Here is a 20702-nt window from a genome sequence, read left to right as displayed (position 1 = left end):
AAATCAAGCAGACTTGAGCTTTTTGTTCTGGGGCTTGTCACTTGGCACCTGAACCTTAGCCAAATTATGCTAAGCCTAATTTTCTCATTTGTGATAATAGAATTCTCTATTATCTAGGGGTGCCTGGCTGGCTCAGTTGGTGGAGCATGCAACTCTTGATCTCGAGGTTGTGAATTTGAGCTCCGCATTGGGAGAGATTGCTTAAAAAATAAAATCTTTGGGGTGCCTGGGTGGCTAAGTCGGTTAGGTGTCTGACTCTTTATCTCAGCTTAGGTTGTGATCTCATGGTTTGTGGGATCGAGCCCCGCATCCAGCTCTTCATTAACAGCATGGAGCCTGGTTGGGATTCTCTCTCTTCCTCTCTCTCCCTTCTTTCTCAGCTCGCACACCTGTGTTCTGTCTCAAAGTAAATAAACGTTAAAAAAATAAAATCTTTAAAAGGAGAATTATTAATAGCTAATAACTCTTTTATAGTCCTTACTTTGTACCAGCTCTGTGCCCCTTACATGGATTATCTCATTTAATCCTCACACCTGCTGCCTGGAGATAGGTACTATTACCACTACTAACCCCTTTTAAGGAGAGGAAACAAATTCAGAGGGGTAATTTACCCAAATTCATTCAGCTAGTAAAGGATGGATCTGGGGATTCAAGCCCAAGCATTTAATCCCATTACATTATGTTACATACATGGCGTCTGTAAAAGGGAGCTGTCCCCCTGCATAAAGTCTGACAAATGCTAGTAGCTCAGTGAGTGTTCAGTGCCACTCTGCCTTTTTGTTTGGCATCACTTTTTTTTTTTTTTTTTTTTTTTAATTTTTTTTTTTTTTTCAACGTTTATTTATTTTTGGGACAGAGAGAGACAGAGCATGAACGGGGGAGGGGCAGAGAGAGGGGGAGACACAGAATCGGAAACAGGCTCCAGGCTCTGAGCCATCAGCCCAGAGCCTGACGCGGGGCTCGAACTCACGGACCGTGAGATCGTGACCTGGCTGAAGTCGGACGCTTAACCGACTGTGCCACCCAGGCGCCCTTACATCACTTTTTTTAAAATTTCTTTTATAAGTTTATTTATTCATTTATTTAGAGAGAGGGAGAGTGCGCGCTCATACTTGCACCCTGGAGTGTGTGAGGGAGTGGCAGAGGAAGGAGAAAGAATCCCCAGATCAGGAGTTGCATGCTCAGGCACCTGGGTGGCTCAGTTGTTAAGCATCTGACTTCAGTTCAAGTCATGATCTCACAGTTCGTGAGTTCCAGTCCCACGTCAGGTGAGCTCATGGCCCTGCTTCAGGTGAGCCCCTCTTCTCTCTTTCTGCCCCTCCTGGGATTCTCTCTTTGTCTGCCCCTCACTCACTTGTGCGTACGCTCTCTCTCTCTAAAAAAAAAAAAAAAAAAAAAAAAGTCGTTTGCTTTACCTACTGAGCCAGCCAGTATCACATTTTCATATAATCTGGGAGGCCAAACTGTTAATCTGTATATTACCTATTGTGCATGAAGTCAGAGGTAAAAAGATAATGTGAGTGGTATTTGGGCCAAGCCAAAATGAAGACTTTTATACTGATTGGATTTACTTATATCAGATTTGATATTTTCCTGGAGAATGTTAGGTAAAGCCAGTCAAACCTCTGACTCTCCCTTTCCTAGGGTCTTTATAGTGGAAACACTCCTTAACATAATAACTTTTCAGTTTATTAGAATGTTTCAGCTTCCTTAAACTGTCAACCATTTCTGCCTTCATTTGACTTGGTTTGCAGCTTTCCCCAGTATCAGCTCATCAGAATTGGTTGTTTAATGCTTAACTCATCCTTCAAATTACATGTTTTTGTTTTTTTCTTGGAATATTTCCATTGTGAAAAATTTTAAATTTACGAAACTGTTGGAAAGGAAAAGAACAGGGACACCTAGTTGGTTCAGTTGGTAGAGCATATGCCTCTTGATCTCAGGGTTGTTAGTTCCAGTCCTATGTTGGGTAGAGCTTACTTAAAAAAGAAATAAAAGGAAAACAATCACCTATAGCCCCCCCCCCCCCCCCGCCTCTTTTTTTAAAGCAGGCTCTACGCCCAATTTGGGGCTTGAACTCATGACCCGGAGATCAAGGGTTGTATGCTCTACTGACTGAGCCAGCTAGGCTCCCCTGTACACACATGAGTTTTTGTTTGTTTGTTTGTTTGCTTTTTAGAGAGAGATTGTGAGTGTGGGAGAGGGCCAAAAGGAGAGAGAGAGAGAGAGAAAGAGAGAATAAGAATTCTAAGCAGGCTTCACGCTCAGTGCAGAGCCCAAGTGCCCCCAACATGACCCTGGGATCATGACCTGAGCAAAAATCAAGAGTTGGATGCTCAACTGACAGCCACCCAGGCGCCCGCCCCAACACACGAGTTTTAATGTGAGCTTAACGTGCTGTAATTTAGGATTCTGTCTTTTCATGTAATGTATTGCAAACAAATTCTTCCTAGGATGTGGTGGCATTACACATCAGATATGAGGATCCACTTCTGTTATTTTTCCACAGTCAGTCCATGGCAAAAATTTTGCTTCTGGTATGAGGCAGATGTTGCCCTTGGCAGTACTCTTACGTTGCTTGGGCAGTGTAGGCTTTTGAGACCCAAAGTTTAGTGGGAGAAGATGTAGCGAGATAGCCTGCTGTATGGAGGTGGCCTGCTTAAGTGCCCCGAGAGCTCAGAGTGGCTACATCTCCTCTCCATTAGAACCGTCATTGGCCCCTAAAGATAAATTTTATTCATATAGAAAATGACCACCAATCCATACCCAAAGGTTTGATAAAGAGTTACTTAGGAAAAATATAAATTGTCAGAATGAACTCAAGAACAGGCAGAAAATATAAATATATCAAAGAAAGTACAAATAGATCTTGTCTAGCCTTCCAGATAGGGCCAGAAGTCAATGTCTCAGCTTTTGTTTACTTCTTATGTAGTACTTAAAATTCGTAGAAGTTGCAGATTGCAGTTATTCCATTAATCTTTTTTTTTAATAACTACTTTTTTTTTTTTAAGTGTATTTTGAGAGAGAGCAAGAGAGAAAACGAACGTGAGCGGGGGAGGGGCAGAGAGAGGAGAGAAACAGAATCCCAAGCACGCTCCACACTGACAGTGTGGAGTCCAACTCGGGGCTCGAAAATCTGAACATTTAACCAACTGAGCCAGCCAGGTGCTTCTGTTTATCTGTTTAGTGGCTATATTTTTGTCTTTCCCTATGGACAGAGGCTTCATGTGGGCTTATGTCCCTTTTGGTCTTGGCTGTTTTTTTTAAATAGTCTCTCAGCAGATACTTGTTGAATGCATTAGCAAATGATTGAATTTAACCTGGAGAGTAATTGTTGTTTTGGAGTTCTGAGAGGTGCCCCTTATAGGTGAGTCCTTGGTAAGCAGTGTTGAGTGGGGGTCTCCTCACAGTCCTGGAACTACAGGATGCTGCATAATAGAGGAGGAACCAGTGGAGGACACATCTATGTTGGAATGAGAGCAGGCATGAAAGAAGTCACTGACAGGGTTTCCTGGAGCTTTGTGTTTTGAATAATTCCTGTTTGTCTTTTATGTGTAGTGAGTGATGCCACACTCTGGGCAGACTTTCCCTAAGTTTCATAAATATTTAATTGGCTTTTTCAGGAGAATAAAGGCAGCCCCGCTGATGACTGAAAATGACAAAGCATCCACCTAACAGAAGAGGAATCAGCTTTGAAGTGGGAGCCCAGTTGGAAGCCCGGGACCGATTAAAAAACTGGTACTTTTACATTTTTCTGTTAATTAAATTCCTTCAGTAAAGGATTTTTGCTAGCACTGATAAAGAGGGCTTTTCTTAAGTGTTCTGTAGTTTTTTCCTGCTCCCTGACTCTTGGAAGGTGGAAGGAGACTTAAGCCTAGAGCTGGGGGAATGTCCTTTATCTTTGGTGCTGGGATCCATCTGTCATGGAGAGCATCCAGTGACTATTTGTTAATACTTGTTTCCCCTTTCTGTGTGTTTGTGTGAAGGAGTTACGGGAAGAAGAAGCATAGATGGCTATAAGCAAGGGACGAATTAATAGTGGCAGCTCTCTTGATCTTGGGTACCTGTCTGGAAGAAGAGAGGAGAGAAAAATCAGGGATGGAAGAATGAAGGAAAGGGATTAGATTGGAATAACTTGTGTGTTGTGAACACCCCATCCTGTTTTCTGAGTATGTGGTATGGTTGAAATTTAACATCACTCTGAAGAGGTGATTAAATTTAGAGACTGAGGGCTTGTAGTCCTGACTTGTCATTGGTTTATGACCTCTGACCTGTAATTAGCCTCTTTGAGCATCAGCTTTATCTATAAATGTGTGGGTACTAGTAGTATCAACCTCCAAGTTTTTCTGAGAATCACGTAGTAGAATGTGGGGAAAGACCTTCCTTATCAACTATAAAATGATGGTTGTTGTTGAGGACATCCTAGAATCTGGCCATTTGTTAATGCTTAAGGGAAAAGTGGGGGTTTCAGAACTCAAACCTTTCTTAGTTGTTGTTGTTTTTAAAGTTTATTTATTTATAATCTACACCCAAAATGGGACTCGAACTCATGACCCCGAGATCAAGAGTCACATGCTCCACCAGCTGAACCAGTCACATGCTCCCCTTTCTGAGTTTTTATAAGGAAGAATGTAGCTCTTTTGGGGAGTTTTCTGAAAATAAGCTGACCAGTTCCTGGGGTGTAGGTAGAGAAGACAGGGGAAAGAGAAGCGAGGAAGTGGCTGGGGCAGAAATGTCTCTGCTGCTTTTTGGGGCTGGAAGAATTGATACATGAATTACAAACACTTTGAACACCTAGTTGTTGTAGGCTGTTTGTATCATCTATAATTATTTCCCTTTTTGGTTTCTCTTAGCACTTTTTAAGGCAGCTTAATCAAGGGAGGGAATTCTTTTTAAATGTGGAAAAAAAGTTGGGGCGCCTGGGTGGCGCAGTCGGTTAAGCGTCCGACTTCAGCCAGGTCACGATCTCGCGGTCCGTGAGTTCGAGCCCCGCGTCGGGCTCTGGGCTGATGGCTCAGAGCCTGGAGCCTGTTTCCGATTCTGTGTCTCCCTCTCTCTCTGCCCCTCCCCCGTTCATGCTCTGTCTCTCTCTGTCCCAAAAATAAATAAACGTTGAAAAAAAAAAATTAAAAAAAAATAAAATAAATGTGGAAAAAAAGTAAAATACAGAAAAAGTAAAAAGTACATCTAGCTGTAAAATAATCTGTGTACTTGTCACTCAGAATAAATATCAGTAAAATACACTAATATATAAAATTTAATAATAAAATTTAACAAATTAGTAAATATCACTCAGAATAAATAAAACATTTTTATTATATTTATGTTTTAAAAAATAAAAGACACAAAACATTTCTTATTATGTTTTAAAAAATAAAAGACATAAAACATTTCTTATATAATAGAAGTATATTTTATACCCTTACCAGTTCAATTCCCCTTCTGTATTCCATGGAGGCAACCAGCATCCCAGACTTATCCTTATCCCAGTTGTATCCTTTCTGTCCACGTTTTTAAATTTTTACTATGTATATGTATGCATAAATAATAGAAATATTTTAGGTATTAAAAATTAATATAAGTAGTATATCATTTGTTTCTTTATGTTTTTGTGATTTAGCTATACTGATACATAAGATACTTATCCTATATTTATTTATATTTAATTTTTTTGTACTTTATTAAAACATTTTTTTTTAATGTTTACTTTTGAGAGAGAGATGGAGTGTGAGCGGGGGAGGGGCAGAGAGAGAGGGAAACACAGAATCTGAAGTAGACCAGGCTCTGAGCTGTCAGCACAGAGCCTGATGTGGGACTCAAACTCACGAACTGGGAGACCATGACCTGAACTGAAGTTGGACGCTTAACCAACTGAGCCACCCAGGCACCCCTCATTTTATTTTATTTTATTTTTATTTATTTATTTCAAGTAAGCTCTAGGCCCATCATGGGGCTTGAACTCATGACGCTGAGATCAAGAGTCTCACACTCTTCTGACTGAGCCAGCCAGGCACCTCAGCAGCACTGTGTTTAAAGTGAAAAACTGGATGCCTCCCTGGCTTAGTCGGTACAGCATGCAGTTCTTGACCTTGGGGCCATGAGTTTGAGCCCTACATTGGGTGTAGAGATTACTAAAAAGAATAAATAAAAAAAATAAACACAGTGCTACCGTGAACATCTCTGTAAATGCCTTTTTGTGTCCATTTGCAAGAATATTTATTGGGCAGTGACTTTTCAAACTTGTTTTATGGCAATTTATAGTAAGAAATACATTTTAAATCCAGGGTAGTAACCATCCGTATACACATATAAATTTCAGTGAAGCAAAATTCTTTAGTAACCTTTCTTAACCTTAGTACATGCATTATACTTTGATGTTTTTCTTCTATGTTGTGTGTTTCCTGACCATATGCACAAATGCTGGTCTAGAATCATTAATTTCATTTTATAATTGAATGGGTCATGAACTACTGTTTGATAAGTCCTACTCCAGTGAATTCGTTGAGTAATATACACATTTTCAGTTTTATTGGAACTTGCAAAATTTATCTCCAAAATGCTTCTACTAAATTGCTCCCACCAGTAGTACATAAAACTTCTTGTTTTTCTACATCCTTATCAATTTTTGCCTTTGACAGACTTTCTGGTTTGTCAGTCTGTTGGTTATAAAACTTTTATTCTTTGTTCCCTGTACTTCTGGTGAAGTTGAGCATTTTCTAATATCTGTGTTTTGTGGCTTGCTCTTGACTATTTTTCTATTGGATTGTTTGTCTTTTCTTAGTGATTTATCAGTATTTTACTAATATGTTATCGATTCCAATGCTTTGTTAGTTTGTATTGCAGAAATCTTCCAGTCTGTAGCTTGTCTTTTCAGCTTACTTCTGATATCTTTCATGGGATGTAATATTCTCTGAAATTCTTCTAAAAGTTTTAAAGGTTTGCTTTTTACATTTTGATCTTTATCTACCTAGAATTAATTTTATATATGTGATGAACTTGGTCTAATACTCGTTTTTATTCACCATATAAATAATCAGTTGCCCCAGCATCTTTTATAGGATAGTCTGTCCTTTCCCCACTGATCTGCAATACTACTTCTATATATCAAATCCCATAACATGGGTCTCTTCTTAGCTCTTTATTTTATTAATTTATATTTACTCTGGTGCTACTAGCAACACATAATCCAATAGATATTGCTTTAAAATAAATCTTTTTAAATTAATTAATTGTGAGAGAGAGAGCGAGTGAGCGAGCACGAATGGGGAAGGGGCAGAGAGAGAGAGGGGGAAAGAGAGAATTCCAACCAAGCTCCACATTGCCAGTGTGGACCCTGATGCAGGGCTCAAACCAATGAACTGAACTGTGAGATTATGTCCTGAGCCAAAATCAAGAGTTGGACGTTCAACCGACTGAGCCACCCAGGTGCCCCTAAAATAAGTCTTGATATCTGTTAAGACAGGTTTTGCCTTTTTGTGCTTTATTTTCTTTGTTGTATTCTTAGACCTTTACTCTTATTTTTTAAACAGTTGAAGTATAATTGACAGTCAGTGTTACATTAGTTTCAGGTGTAGACATTTGCTTTTAACATGAATAGCCGTATTTGTGTAGTTTCTTAAAAACTGTTGTAGTTTCACAATAAATTGCATTGGATTTATAATTAATTTGGGGGAATTAACATCTTTATGATAGAGTTTTTACTTATGAAAATATTATTTTTTTGTATTTATTCACATTTTCTTTTATGAACTTGTTTTATAACCTCCATTTTGCATATTTTCTGTTAGACTTATTCCTACGTACCTTCTAGTTTTTGTTGGTTCTGTGAATGGATCTTTTTACATTATATCTTTTCTTTGGTTATTGGTGGTGTGTAGTAATGCTGTTGAGTTTTTATTGTTGTTGACCAAAATCAGTGTGTGGACTTTACTGAGATCATAGCTCAAAAACAATTGCTAAAAAAAAGATTTATGACATTTATGATATTGTTGGATATTTGAACATTGATTAATGATATTAAAGGATCATTGTTAACTTTTGTAGGTATGGAAATGATATATATAGCTATGTTTTTAAAAAGTCCTCATTTTTTAGAGATTATATACTGGCATATTAATGACTACAATGAGGTGTTGTCTGGGACTTGCTTCAAAGGAAATAGGAAATGAGGAAAAGATGGAGAATAGGGAAAGCAAAAGTGGCAGTGAGTGATGGGTATGTGAGGGTTTATTGCTGTTGAGTTTTATATACTAATCTTGTATCTAGAAACCTTGCTGCATTTTCGTATTTGTCCTACTAGTTCTTTTAAATTTTATTATTATTTAAAAAATATTTATTTTGAGAGAGAGAAAGAGAGAGACATTCCCAAGCAGGTTCTGTGCTGTCAGTGCTGAGTCTGACATGGGGCTCAATCTCAGGTACCTGAGAGGTCGTGATCTTATGACCTGAGCTGAAATCAAGAGTCAGATGCTTAACCAACTGGGCCACCCAGGCGCCCCTTGACCATATGCATTTTTGTCTCTTCAGTCTGTTAGTATGGTATATGACATTAGTAGAATTTCTAAGCTTGAACGATTCTTTTTTTTTCCTTCCAAGATTTTATTTAAATTCAAGGTAGTTAACAAATAGTGTAGTATTGGTTTTAGGAGTAGAATTTAGTGATTCATCACTTACATATAATACCCAGTGCTCATCACAAGTGCCCTCCTTAATGTCCATTGCATTTAGCCCATTCCCCCACCCACCTCCCCTCCAGCAACCCTCAGTTTGTTCTCTATAGTTAAGAGTCTGTTAGGTTTGTCTCCCTTCTCTGTTTTTATCTTACTTTATTTTTCCTTCCCTTCTCATATGTTCATCTATTTTGTTTCTTAAATTCCACATGAGTGAAATCATATATTTATCTTTCTCTGACTTTTTTTGCTTAGTATGATATACTCTAGTTTCATCCATGTCGTTGCAAATGGCAAAATTTCATTCTTTTTGATGGCTGAGTAATATTCCATTGTATACATGTATGTGTGTAAATATATATACATGTATATATTATGTGTGTGTATAATCTATATACATACACACCACATCTTCATTATCTGTTCATCAGTTGATGGACATTTGGGCTCTTTCCATAATTTGGCTATTGTTGATAGTGTAATGTTGAATAAGTCTTGACTATGTTCCTGGATAAATCCTATTAGATCATTTATATAATAAATTATATAAACGTTTGCTAATATTTTATTTGAGATTTTCATATCCACGTTCACTAGTACTTTTGGTTTTGATCTTTTCTTGCCCTATCCTTGTCTGGTTTCAGTGTGTTATAGAAATCTTAGAAAATGAGGTAGTTTTTTCTTTATTTCCTCTGGAAAAGTCTCTTGAAGCTCTGCTAAATCTTGCTAATACCCTTTTTTGCAAAAATAAAAAAAAATTTTTTTGAGAGAGAGAGAAAGAGTGGGCAAGAGTGCAGGGAAAGGGCAGAGGGAGAGGGACAGATTGAATCTTAAGCGGGTTCCACGCTCAGCACGCAGCTCAATCTCATGATCTTGAGATTATGACCTGAGCCGAAATCAGGAGTCAGACACTTAACCGAGTGAGCTTTACAGGTGCCCTTGAAAATAAATTTTAGACTCTCAAATCAAATACTTTAATAGTTACTGTTCTGCTGTGTTCTTTTTCTTGAGTAAATTATGTCAATTTTATTTATGCTTATGTCATATCTTTTTCAAGTATGTTAGCAATATTAACACTATTTATATAATAAATAGTAAGTAACATAGGAGAAAGTTACTTGTAAATCTACCAACCTAACTACTTTGTTTTTTCTGTAATTGTTTATGTATGAAATAGGTATGACCACGGGTGCCTGGCTGGCTTAGTTGGTAGAGCATACAACTCTTGATCTCGTGGTCATGAGTTCAAGTCCCATGGTGGGTGTAGTGATTACTTAAAAAAAATTCTGTTAAAATAAAATAGGCATGATCAGTGTGTACATAAGACTTCTGTACTTTTACTTTTTTAGTCATTATGAAAGCATAATACAGTAGATACTTGTTCTCTTAAGTGGGTAAACAATATTTCAGATTGTTATTCTACCTGTGTAGAACTTTTTGCTTCCAATTTTTTTTTCACATTTTCACAGAAAGTGGTGTATTGCCTTTAGAACAAAATAAGATACTTTCAGAACTTTTGTTAGTGGGGGCACCTGGGTGGCTTAGTCGGTTGAGTGTGTGACTTCAGCTCAGGTCATGATCTCGCGGTTTGTGAGGTTGAGCCCCGTGTCGGGCTCTGTGCTGACAGCTCACAGCCTGGAGCCTGCTTCAGATTCTGTGTCTCCCTGTCTCTCTGCCCCTCCCATGCTCATGCTCTGTCTCTCTCTGTCTCTCAATAATAAATAAACATTAAAAAAAATTAAAAAAAAAAACACTTTTGTTAGTGAAGAAAAACCGTTAGAAATTGAAAACTTTTCTAAAATATTATTTGGCAGCTGATCAAGTAGGCCCTTTAACTTAGCAAACTTACTACCTGCAACTGTGTGGAGCCCAAGCTGTCCGATTAGATACAGCTAACTGCTTAGAAGTGTGGCTTGCGCTTGTGGCCAGAGTACCAGCTATCACGTCTGACCTCCTTGGCCTTGACACCAGCAGTACTTTTTCTCCAGTACCCACTCACAGCTCTTCCTCACTACCCCCTGCCTCGCAGCCCTGTATAGGACCCTGTTGAGGTATGTTTGTTAGGTGTTGCCTATGGGGCAGGCAGGGGGCCAGGCTACTTTTGGGGCAACAGCGGCCAGGATCAGCTCCTGAGAGCCTGGCACTATTCAAGGAGAGCCAGAGGCCCCACTGCCAGTGCTGCCACTTCAAACCTTCGTCTGGCTGTGGGGCCACCATGCCTGGTATAGAGCAGGTGGGGGGCTCCCAGCAACCACAGATGTCTGAGGTAGGAAAACAAGGCTGCCAGCTTGTGGCAGCCCCAACAGTGATCCTCAAGGGCTGATCTTGGCCTCCAACCCTGCCTGAGGAGAAAAGGGACCACCCATTGTCCCATAGGAGAGAGGCCCTCCAATTTTTTTTACTTATTTACTCACTTCTGTGGTAATTTAGCAAACTATCTCAGGCAGTGAATAGAATGCTGTCCTACCCACTTTTATTCTAGTTAGGGGAACAGGATCTTGTCAAGGGGATAGAGGGACCTCCTTGTGGCTAGAGTGGTCTGGTTTTAGAGTGGAATGTGGATGGGGCTAAGGGAAGGGATGTGTATAGGCCCAGGGGAGGATGAGCTATGCTCTGCCTGGGGAGTTGGGAAAGCCTTCTCGGAAAAGGTGAGAGTGGAGCCATAAATAAAGCTGCAGTGAACATTTGGGCAAAAGCAGAGTTTTTTCAGAGGGGTAGGATATCCGGTCATGGAATCAGTTCTAAGGATTGAATGGTTAGGTCCCTTTGAGTGCAGGTGACTGTACCAAGAAATCCAGTTGTCCTTGAGTCACATTCAGGTAAATTTGCTACCTCGAATACCTTTTTCAAATAAATATAGCAAATCAACAGCCCAGCCTGTGAACTTAAAGTTGTAAGCATTTCTACAAATGTTTTTAAGCTCTTATCTGGTGTACTGACAAATGATTATAACTGAGGGTGAAGAGTTGTGGATTAGAGTCTCATATACTCTAATTACTTGGGTTTACTTGGTCAAGTTACTTTACCTCTCCGAGTCTCAGTTTCCACGTAGGCAAAATGGGGAATTATAATTGGATTATGTGGATTAGATAGGATTATTCCTGTGGGAGCATTTTGTATTCATTACCAGGAAAATACAGCTACTAGTTTTCTTCTTAATCATGTCTACTATAAAAATGAAAACATTATGGCCAGTTTGTAAGAAGTTTTAGGACCAAAAGTATATAAAGTTAACATTTATAGTCCTGTATCCACTTCATGGATTATCTAGTTTAATTTTCCAGTTAACAGTACCATGAGGTATGGGTGCTGTTATTTACCTCATTTTAAAAGTAAGACAGGGGCGCCTGGGTGGCGCAGTCGGTTAAGCGTCCGACTTCAGCCAGGTCACGATCTCACGGTCCGTGAGTTCGAGCCCCGCGTCGGGCTCTGGGCTGATGGCTCAGAGCCTGGAGCCTGCTTCCGATTCTGTGTCTCCCTCTCTCTCTCTGCCCCTCCCCCGTTCATGCTCTGTCTCTCTCTGTCTCAAAAATAAATTAAAAAAAAAAATAAAAAAAAATAAAAGTAAGACAAAGGGGGCTCAGAGAGGTAATGTTATTTGCTTAAGGTCACACAGGATTAGGACTGGGATTTGAACCCAGATAGACTGAGTTCATGGCTTCTCTGAAAAACCCAAATTCTCCAGAGTGTTTAATGTTTGACTCCTACATTTTATTTATTTATTTATTTATTTATTCATTCATTCATTCATTCATTCATTCTCCTGACTCCTGTTTCCATTATCAGAAACAAATTCTGATAATGTTCATTTGAATTCCTAATGCAGAGGACTGGACATTTGTTTGACTCTGAATGCTTTGAGAAATAATGGAGGAGGGGCGCCTGGATGGCTCAGTGGTTAAAATGTCCGACTCTTGATTTCTGCTCAGGTCATGATCTCAGGGTTCCTGAGATTGAGCCCTGAGTTGGGCTCAGTGCTGACAGTGCGGCACCTGCTTGGATTCTCTCTCTCCCTCTCTCTCTGTCCCTCCCCTGCTCACACTGTCTCTCTTTCTCTCCAAATGAATAAGTAAACCTTAAAAAAAAAAAAAATAACAGAGGATTTGTGGCCCCTGGTGGCTGGTTCAGTTGGTAGAGCATGCGATTTTTCTTCATCTTGGGGTTGTTTGACCCCCATTATGGGTGTAGAGATCATTTAAAAAGAAATAAAGAGGGGCGCCTGGGTGGCGCAGTCGGTTAAGCCTCCGACTTCAGCCAGGTCACGATCTCGCGGTCTGTGAGTTCGAGCCCCGCGTCGGGCTCTGGGCTGATGGCTCAGAGCCTGGAGTCTGTTTCGGATTCTGTGTCTCCCTCTCTCTCTGCCCCTCCCCCGTTCATGCTCTGTCTCTCTCTGTCCCAAAAATAAATAAACGTTGAAAAAAAAAAAAAAAAAAAAAAAAAAAAAAAAAGAAATAAAGAGGCAGTGACTTAAAAAATAATAATGGAGGATTTTTTTTATTATCTTTATTATTTATTCTCTTTGTTATTTATTTATCTTTAGAAGTGGTGGTGTTTTTACCCTGATAAATGATTTGTTTATATTACAATAAGTAGTATATCTGCAGGGCAGAGCCACATGTTGAATGTGTGTTTTTAGTACATTGGGATAAGATGTGGTAATGGGATTAGGGTCTAACTCTTCATCACTTACTTCCTTTTGACTTTTAACTTCTGAATCCTTGGATTTTTTGTTCTTATTTTGAAGAGACTAAAGTAAATGAGTGTCAGCTTTTTTATTATGAAAATTTTCAAACATAATGAAAAATTGAAAGAACAGTGAGATAAGCACTATACCTTCCACTTGTATTTACTAATTGTTAACATGTAGCCAATTTGATTCATATACTTTTTATAATTTTATTAATCATGATCAGTAGTAATTCCATAATATTTAGTGTCTAGACCATATTCAGATTTTCCTGTTGTCCCAAGAATGTCATTTTTCTTTTTTAAAAATTTTTTTTTTTTCAACGTTTATTTATTTTTGGGACAGAGAGAGACAGAGCATGAACGGGGGAGGGGCAGAGAGAGAGGGAGACACAGAATCAGAAACAGGCTCCAGGCTCTGAGCCATCAGCCCAGAGCCTGACGCGGGGCTCGAACTCACGGACCGCGAGATCGTGACCTGGCTGAAGTCGGACGCCTCACCAACTGCGCCACCCAGGCGCCCCAAGAATGTTATTTTTCAAGGTTTCTTTTCTTTATTTTAGAGAAAGAGAGCATGAGCTGGGGAAAGGGGCAGGGGGGGCAGAGAGAGAGAGAATCCCAAGCAGGCTCCACGCTCAGCTCAGAGCCTGACACAGGGCTCAATCCCACAACCCTGGAATCAGAACCTGAGCCGAAATCAAGAGTTGGATGCTCAACTGACTGAGCCACCCAGACACCCAAGAATTTTTTTTTTTAATTTTTTTTTAATGTTTACTTATTTTTGAGACAGAGAGAGACAGAGCGTGAACAGAGGAGGGGCAGAGAGAGAGGGAGACACAGAATCTGAAACAGGCTCCAGGCTCTGAGCTGTCAGCACAGAGCTCGACACGGGGCTTGAACTCACGGACCGTGAGATCATGACCTGAGCTGAAGTCGGACGCTTAACCGACTGAGCCACCCAGGCACCCCAAGAATGTTGTTTTTAGAAATCGAGGTTTACTCAATCAAGATTGGCACATTACATTTTTTTAACATTTTAAAAAAAGTTTATTTTAGGAGAGAGAGAGAGAGAGAGAGAGAGAGAGTGTGTGTGTGTGTGTGTGTGTGTGTGTGTGTGTGAGGTGGGAGAAGCAGAGAGAGAGAGGGAGAATCCCAAGCAGGATCTGTATTGTCGGCGCAGAGCCTGATGTGGGGCTTGACCTCATGAACTGTGAGATCATGACCTGAGCTGAAGTCAGGAGTTGAACCTTTAACAGACTGAGCCATCCAGGTACCCCCATTTTTTTTAAAGATTTTATTTTTAAGTAATCTCTGCACCCAATGTGGGGCTCAAACTTACACCCTGAGATCAAGAGTTGTATGCTGTTCCGACCAAGCTAGCCAGGCACCCCTACGTTTTTGGTTTTATGTCTTTAGTTGCTTTTATTCCATAATAATCTTTCACCCCTTTCCTAATCCCTCCCCCACCATGGCATTATTTATTTATTTTTAAGAGACCTGAACAGTTTCGTAGAATATTCCATATGTGGGGTTGGTCACATTGTTTTCTCATGGTGAATTCAGCTTGATTCATGTATTCTCTTATACTTCCTGTAAACTGGAAGTTAGATCTAGACAAAAGAGTAAACATTTTTTTGCAGTGTTTCAGTGGTAATGATGTGTGTTTCATATTGTATCACATCAGGGGACACACAAAACTGGGTTGTCCCACTGTTCCATGTGGTGACTGCCATCCCTCACCATTTTAAAGGTACATGTTTCTCTGTGAAAGTAGTAAGCAATTTGTGGGAATGCTTTGGTATGTTTCAATATCCTGTTACCCCACACCCTTTACCTAATGATTTCAGCATTCATTGATAATCCTTACCTGAGTAAGTTATTACACTGGCAGTGGAAGAATAATGATTTTCTACCTCTGTCATTCCCTTTATGTTTTGTGTTTTATTAGTTGACATTCTCCTGCAAGAAGAACTTTTCTTTTTTCTTTTTTCATTATTAAGAATCACCAAGACTGAGATTATTTAGTGTGGTGTTGTAGTCAGTTATATTCATTATTCTCTTTGGTGCTAAAATTATCCCAGAGTTAGCCAGTGGGAGGCCTTTTAACTGGTTCTTTGTACTTTCGACACACTCCTATTAGTCCTCGAAGTATTTTCTTATTTTCTGGTACTGCTAGAAGCCCCAGATTTATCTTGCACATGCCCCGATTCAGACCCTGGACTCCGCCATTTCTCCAAGGAGTCCTAATTCCTTTCAGTTGGAAGTAGTATTTAGAAATTAAGCTTTGGACATTGGGTGTGTTTATTCCTGCTACAATGTTACTGCTTTTTGGCCTTTTCAGTGGATAAAGCTAAGAAATAAAATTTTTGAAAAATTGTGAGTTCATTTTGGTATTTCCAATTTAAATCTAATATTTGGTAATTTATATTTTGATTTTTCTTTTTGCCTTTTTTCTCTTACATTGAAAATTTTTATTTCTTCTTTTTTAAGGTTTTATTTTTTAAGTAATCTCTATGCCCAATGTGGGGCTTGAACTCACAAGCCTGAGATCAGAAGTCACATGCTCATAAGGAACACCTAACGAATTCTCTTATGCTACGCTTTTGCCAGTCTATAATTATTTGATTTGATTATTTTTTATTTCTTATTTTTGTTTTTTTAAAAGTTTTTTACAAATTTATTTTGAGGAGGGGAGGGGCAGAGAGAAAGAGGGAGAGAGGGAGAATCCCAAGCAGGGTCTGTACCATGGCCAGTGTGCAGAGCCCAACTTGGGGCTCAAACCCATGAAACCGTGAGATCATGACCTGAGCTGAAATCAAGAGCTGGATGCTCAACCAGTTGAGCCACCCAGGCACCCTTCTTTAAGACTTTATTTTATTTTTACTTATTTGTTTAAAAAAAGACTTTAATATTTATTTATTTTGAGAGAGACAGAGAAAATGTATGCACACATGCGAGTGGGTGAGTGGCAGAGAGAAAGGAGAGAGAGAATCCCAAGCAGGTTCCTCATTGATAGTACGGAGCCCAATATGGGGCTCGATCTCATGAACTGTGAGATTATGACCTGAGCCCAAACCAAGAGTTGGATGCTTAACTGGCTGAGCCACCCAGGAGCCTCAGAGAAATTATTTATTTAATTAAAAAAATTGTTTTTTTAATGTTTATTTTTGAGAGAGAGAGAGAGAGAGACAGACTGAGCGTGAGTCGGGGAGGAGCAGAGAGAGGGAGACACAGAAGCTGAAACAGGCTCCAGGCTCTGAGCTGTCAGCACAGAGCCCAATGCAGGGCTTGAACCCACAGACCGTGAGATCATGACCTGAGCCAAAGTTGGACGCTTAACTGACTGAGCCACCCAGGTGCCCCCAACTTTTTTTATGTTTAATTAGTTTTGAGAGAGAGAGAGAGAGACAGCATGAATGGGTGATGGGGGGAAAGAGAGAGGGAACCCTGGGCACCCCGAGAAATTTTTTTAATATTGTAGAATTAGATAGTTATGTGAAGGACTGACCATGCAGGCTCTCCATATGCAGCTTCTCCATTAAATCTCAGGAAGCTATGTTGTTATGTTGTTTATTGTTTCAATTTTATAAATGAAGGAAGAAACCAGGGCTCACAGAGGTAAGTCCTTTGTTCCTAATTTCACAGCTGGTGACTGTTGGAGCTAGGATTGAACCCCTGTTGATCTGACTCCAAAGGCTGGCTATGCCTCCTAGGTGATTCCTTTCCCTAGTGATATTTTCCTGAGTGCTCTTCCATGTTTTCTGAATTTGCTGCTAGGTTGCCAAAAAACAAAAAAGACATGAAAAGGGTTAAAGTATTTTTCGAACCTCATGTGACAGTAGATGTGTAGGGAGATACAAATGTGATCCAGAGTGGATGAGAGGTCTTTCTTGATTAATGCTGTGATATTTTTAATAGGTCTGTATCTTTGATTTATTTTGTCTGAAATGCTTATACAGAAGCCTAGTTTCTCTCTTGTCTACTACACATATTATACTTCTGTTAAACAACAGTAGTAATGGCAGCTAACATGTGTCAGAGATTTGCTTTGTGTCAGGTATGATGCTAATTGCCTTAATTGCTTAGGCAAGCCCATTTAGAACTGAAGCTCAGAAGTAAAATGACTTGCCCAAGATCACAGATTAATCACTGATGAATCTGAGACTTAACCTGTTTTTTAAAAAAATGTTTATTTATTGGGGTGCCTGGGTGGCTCAGTTTAAGTGTCTGACTTTGGCTCAGGTCAGGATCTCACAGTCTGTGGGTTTGAGCCACATGTCCGGCTGTGTGCTGACAGCTCAGAGCCTAGAGCCTGGTTCGGATTCTGTCTCCATCTCTCTCTGCCCCTCTGCCACTTGCGCACTCTCTCTCTCTCTCTCTCTCTCTCAAAAATAAGTAAGAGAGAGAGAGAGAGGTAGAGGGGCAGAGAGAGGGAGAGAAAAAGAATCCCAAGCAGGCTCCACACTGTCAGCACAGAGCCGGACGCTGGGCTTGATCCCACAAACTGTGAGATTATGACCTGAGCCTAAATCAAGAGTTGGATACTCAACCTACTGAGCTACCCAAGCGCCCCTAAGTTGGTTGTGTTAGACAGCTGTTTTATGTATCTTACCAGAAATCATTTGTAAATCATCTAAGCCAGTTTTTCTTAAATTCTAGGGTCCCAAAGAAATCATAGATTTAGGATTTTTATTATTTAGGGAGGGGAATTTGTAAAATAAAGATTTAGATTTTCCATGGAGGTTGTTACTTCTTAAAAAAGTTTATCTCACCAAACAGGCTGTGGAGTACTGATAAGAATTCATCTTCTAATTTTGGACCTACCACTTTGGGACACACTTTCCAGATATCCATTTCCTACTCTCTGGATGGCATAATCCTGCCTGCCTCTTTACCTTGTGCAGATGAACTGACTTAAGATGTGAGAGTCTTCAGTCTCCTAGCAGTGATGTTTGGTGGATAGGACAGAAACTGCTAGTTCTGCCACCCTCCGCCTTTTTCCTATCATCTGTCAGGAGCACACCATCTGCCTTGAACAGTAGGCCTCGCCTTCTCTGTTCTACCCAGAACATGGTGAAAAACTCCTCTGTCTGTTGCTTTCCTAACTCTTTGGCACATTTCCACTGCTTTGTTTCCATTTAAGTTGATCATGGTCTCTTTCCATTTTTTTGTACAAAGGATTTTAAAATCTGAGTTTCATTGTGTCCTTAGCTCTTGTCTCACTTTTTTTTTTTTTTTTTTTTTTTTTTTAATTATATTTAAGCACTGGGGTGCTTGGGTGGCTCACTTGGTTAAGCATCTGACTCTTGATTTTGGCTCAGGTCATGATCTTACGGTTTGTGGGATCGAGCCCCACATCAGCACATATCCCATTTGAAATTTTCTGTCTTCCTCTCTTCTCTGCCTCTCCCCTGCTCTCTTTCAAAATAAATAAATAAAAAAGATTATATTAGAATTATTTGCACTGATCAAGTCTGAGTTTCTGGTTCTTATCTCTTCACTTCTTGTACCATCTTTTTTTTTTTTTTTGGTACATGCTTTTTTTAAATGTTTATTAATTTTGAGAGAGAGGCACATGCAGGGGAAGGGCAGAGAGAGAGGAGAGAGAGTGAATCCCAAGCAGGCTCCACACTGTCAGCAGAAAGCCCAATGGCAGGGTTTGAACTCTGGAACCATGAGATTACGACCTGAGCCGAAAGAGTCAGTTGCTTAACCAACCGAGCCACCCAGGCGTCCCATGGTAATTCTATTTTTAACTTTTTGAGGAACCTCCACACTGTTTTCCAGAGTGGCTGCACCAGTTTGCATTCCCACCAACAGTGCAAGAGGGTTCCCCTTTCTCCGCATCTTCGCCAACACCTGTTGTTTGTTGTGTTGTTAATTTTAGACGAGTTGTTTTAGTGGAGCACTGGGGACAAAATCCTGATGGGCATGAGTTCAAGAAAAATGGGAGAGAAAGCTGGCGTGGTGCACAAATGGAGGAATTGGCCATTTATAGGAGCAGATAGTTCATTTATTATAAGGGGAAGAGGAAGACTGGGTGTACAGATGGAAATGAAGGTTGACTTGTGGGATTGATGATGGGAGCATGTGTTTTTTCTTTTTCTTGTGTGTGTTTTCTGTTTTAAAATTGAGTTATAATTTATATGCTGTACAGTTATATGAGTCTTGCCAAATTCATAGTCATGCATGCACCACCACAAAATGTAGAGCGCTTTTATTACCCCACAAAATTTCCTTGCATGCCTTTCTACTCCTTCTGCCATTTCCAGCATCTGTTACCCACTGATCCTGTCCTTGTCCATGTAGTTTTACTTTCTCCAGAATGTCATATAAATGGAATTGGACAGTGTGTAGCCTTTTAAATTTGTGTTATCATATTCACTTATCATAATGCATTTGAAATTCATCCACACCTTTGCATGAATCAGTAATTTCTTCATTTTATTGCTGAGTAGAATTCCATTATATGGATGTACCACAATTTATCCATTTACCTGTTCAAAGATATGAATTGTTTCCAGGTTTTACTAAATAGGAATACACTTTTGCTTACAGATTTTGTGAGAACATAAGTTCTCATTGTCTTGGGCAAATGCCAAGGAGTGTGATTGCTGGGTTATAGGTTAAATGTATGTTTAACTTGTTTGAAAAACTGCCAGTGTGGCTATTCCATGTTTGCATTTCCACTGGCAATGCGTGTGAGTCCCAGTTGCTCTATGTCTTTGCCAGCACTTGGTGGGATTCTTTTGTTTCCCTCCTTTTTTATTTTTCTAAATTGAGTTATAATTTATATACCATAAATTTACTCTTTTAAACCATACAAATCAGTGGTTTGTAGCATATTCACAAAGTTGTAAATTGTTGCTACTCTAATTTCAGAATATTTTTGTCACCCCGAAAAGAAACCCTGTATGCATTAGCAGTCATTCCTTTTTCCCCTCAGCTTGCCCCAGCCCTAGGCAATTACTAATATACTTTCTGTCTCTATAGATTTGTCTATTCTGGGCATTTGCTCAGAAACTGAATCATACAGTGTTTGTCTTTGTGACTGGCTTCTTTCACTTAATATACTTTCTTTTTTTAAAATTAAATTTTTTTTTCAAGAATCATTTTTGTCGTAGAATATAGCAACATTTTTTTTAAGTTTATTTGAGAGAGAGATAGGAGAGCAGATGGGGGTGGGGGCAGAGAGAGGGAGACTCTGAGGTCTCAGGTGTCAGTGCAGAGCCTTATGCAGGGCTCGAACTCACGAATTGTGAGATCATGACCTGAGCTGAAATTAAGAGTTGGATGGTTAACACACTGAGCCACCCAGGTGCCCCAATAAACATTCTTTTTGATGGG

At 39.7% G+C, this 20702-nt stretch overlaps 1 protein-coding gene and 1 non-coding gene across 6 annotated transcripts in view; one reads left to right on the top strand and one right to left on the bottom strand.

The window, feature by feature from the left end:
* Positions 1-20702, top strand: part of PHF20 (PHD finger protein 20) — a 171636-nt gene that overhangs the window by 43113 nt on the left and 107821 nt on the right. For all 5 annotated transcript variants that reach the window (XM_045444764.1, XM_045444765.1, XM_045444762.1 and 2 more), the window contains exon 2: positions 3624-3738. In XM_045444764.1, coding sequence (XP_045300720.1) covers positions 3656-3738 — 83 coding nt within the window. In that variant the 5' untranslated portion in view covers positions 3624-3655. The remainder of the gene's footprint in view (positions 1-3623; positions 3739-20702) is intronic.
* Positions 10925-11055, bottom strand: LOC123581794. Its single transcript, XR_006704022.1, has one exon. It is a non-coding gene; the product is annotated as a small Cajal body-specific RNA 20 (non-coding RNA).

The sequence above is a fragment of the Leopardus geoffroyi genome, chromosome A3 (genome assembly GCF_018350155.1).
Source record: "Leopardus geoffroyi isolate Oge1 chromosome A3, O.geoffroyi_Oge1_pat1.0, whole genome shotgun sequence".
NCBI classification, from domain to species: Eukaryota; Metazoa; Chordata; class Mammalia; order Carnivora; family Felidae; genus Leopardus; species Leopardus geoffroyi.
Note: the sequence above shows the minus strand (reverse complement) of the source record. Positions and strands in the feature narration are given on the sequence as shown.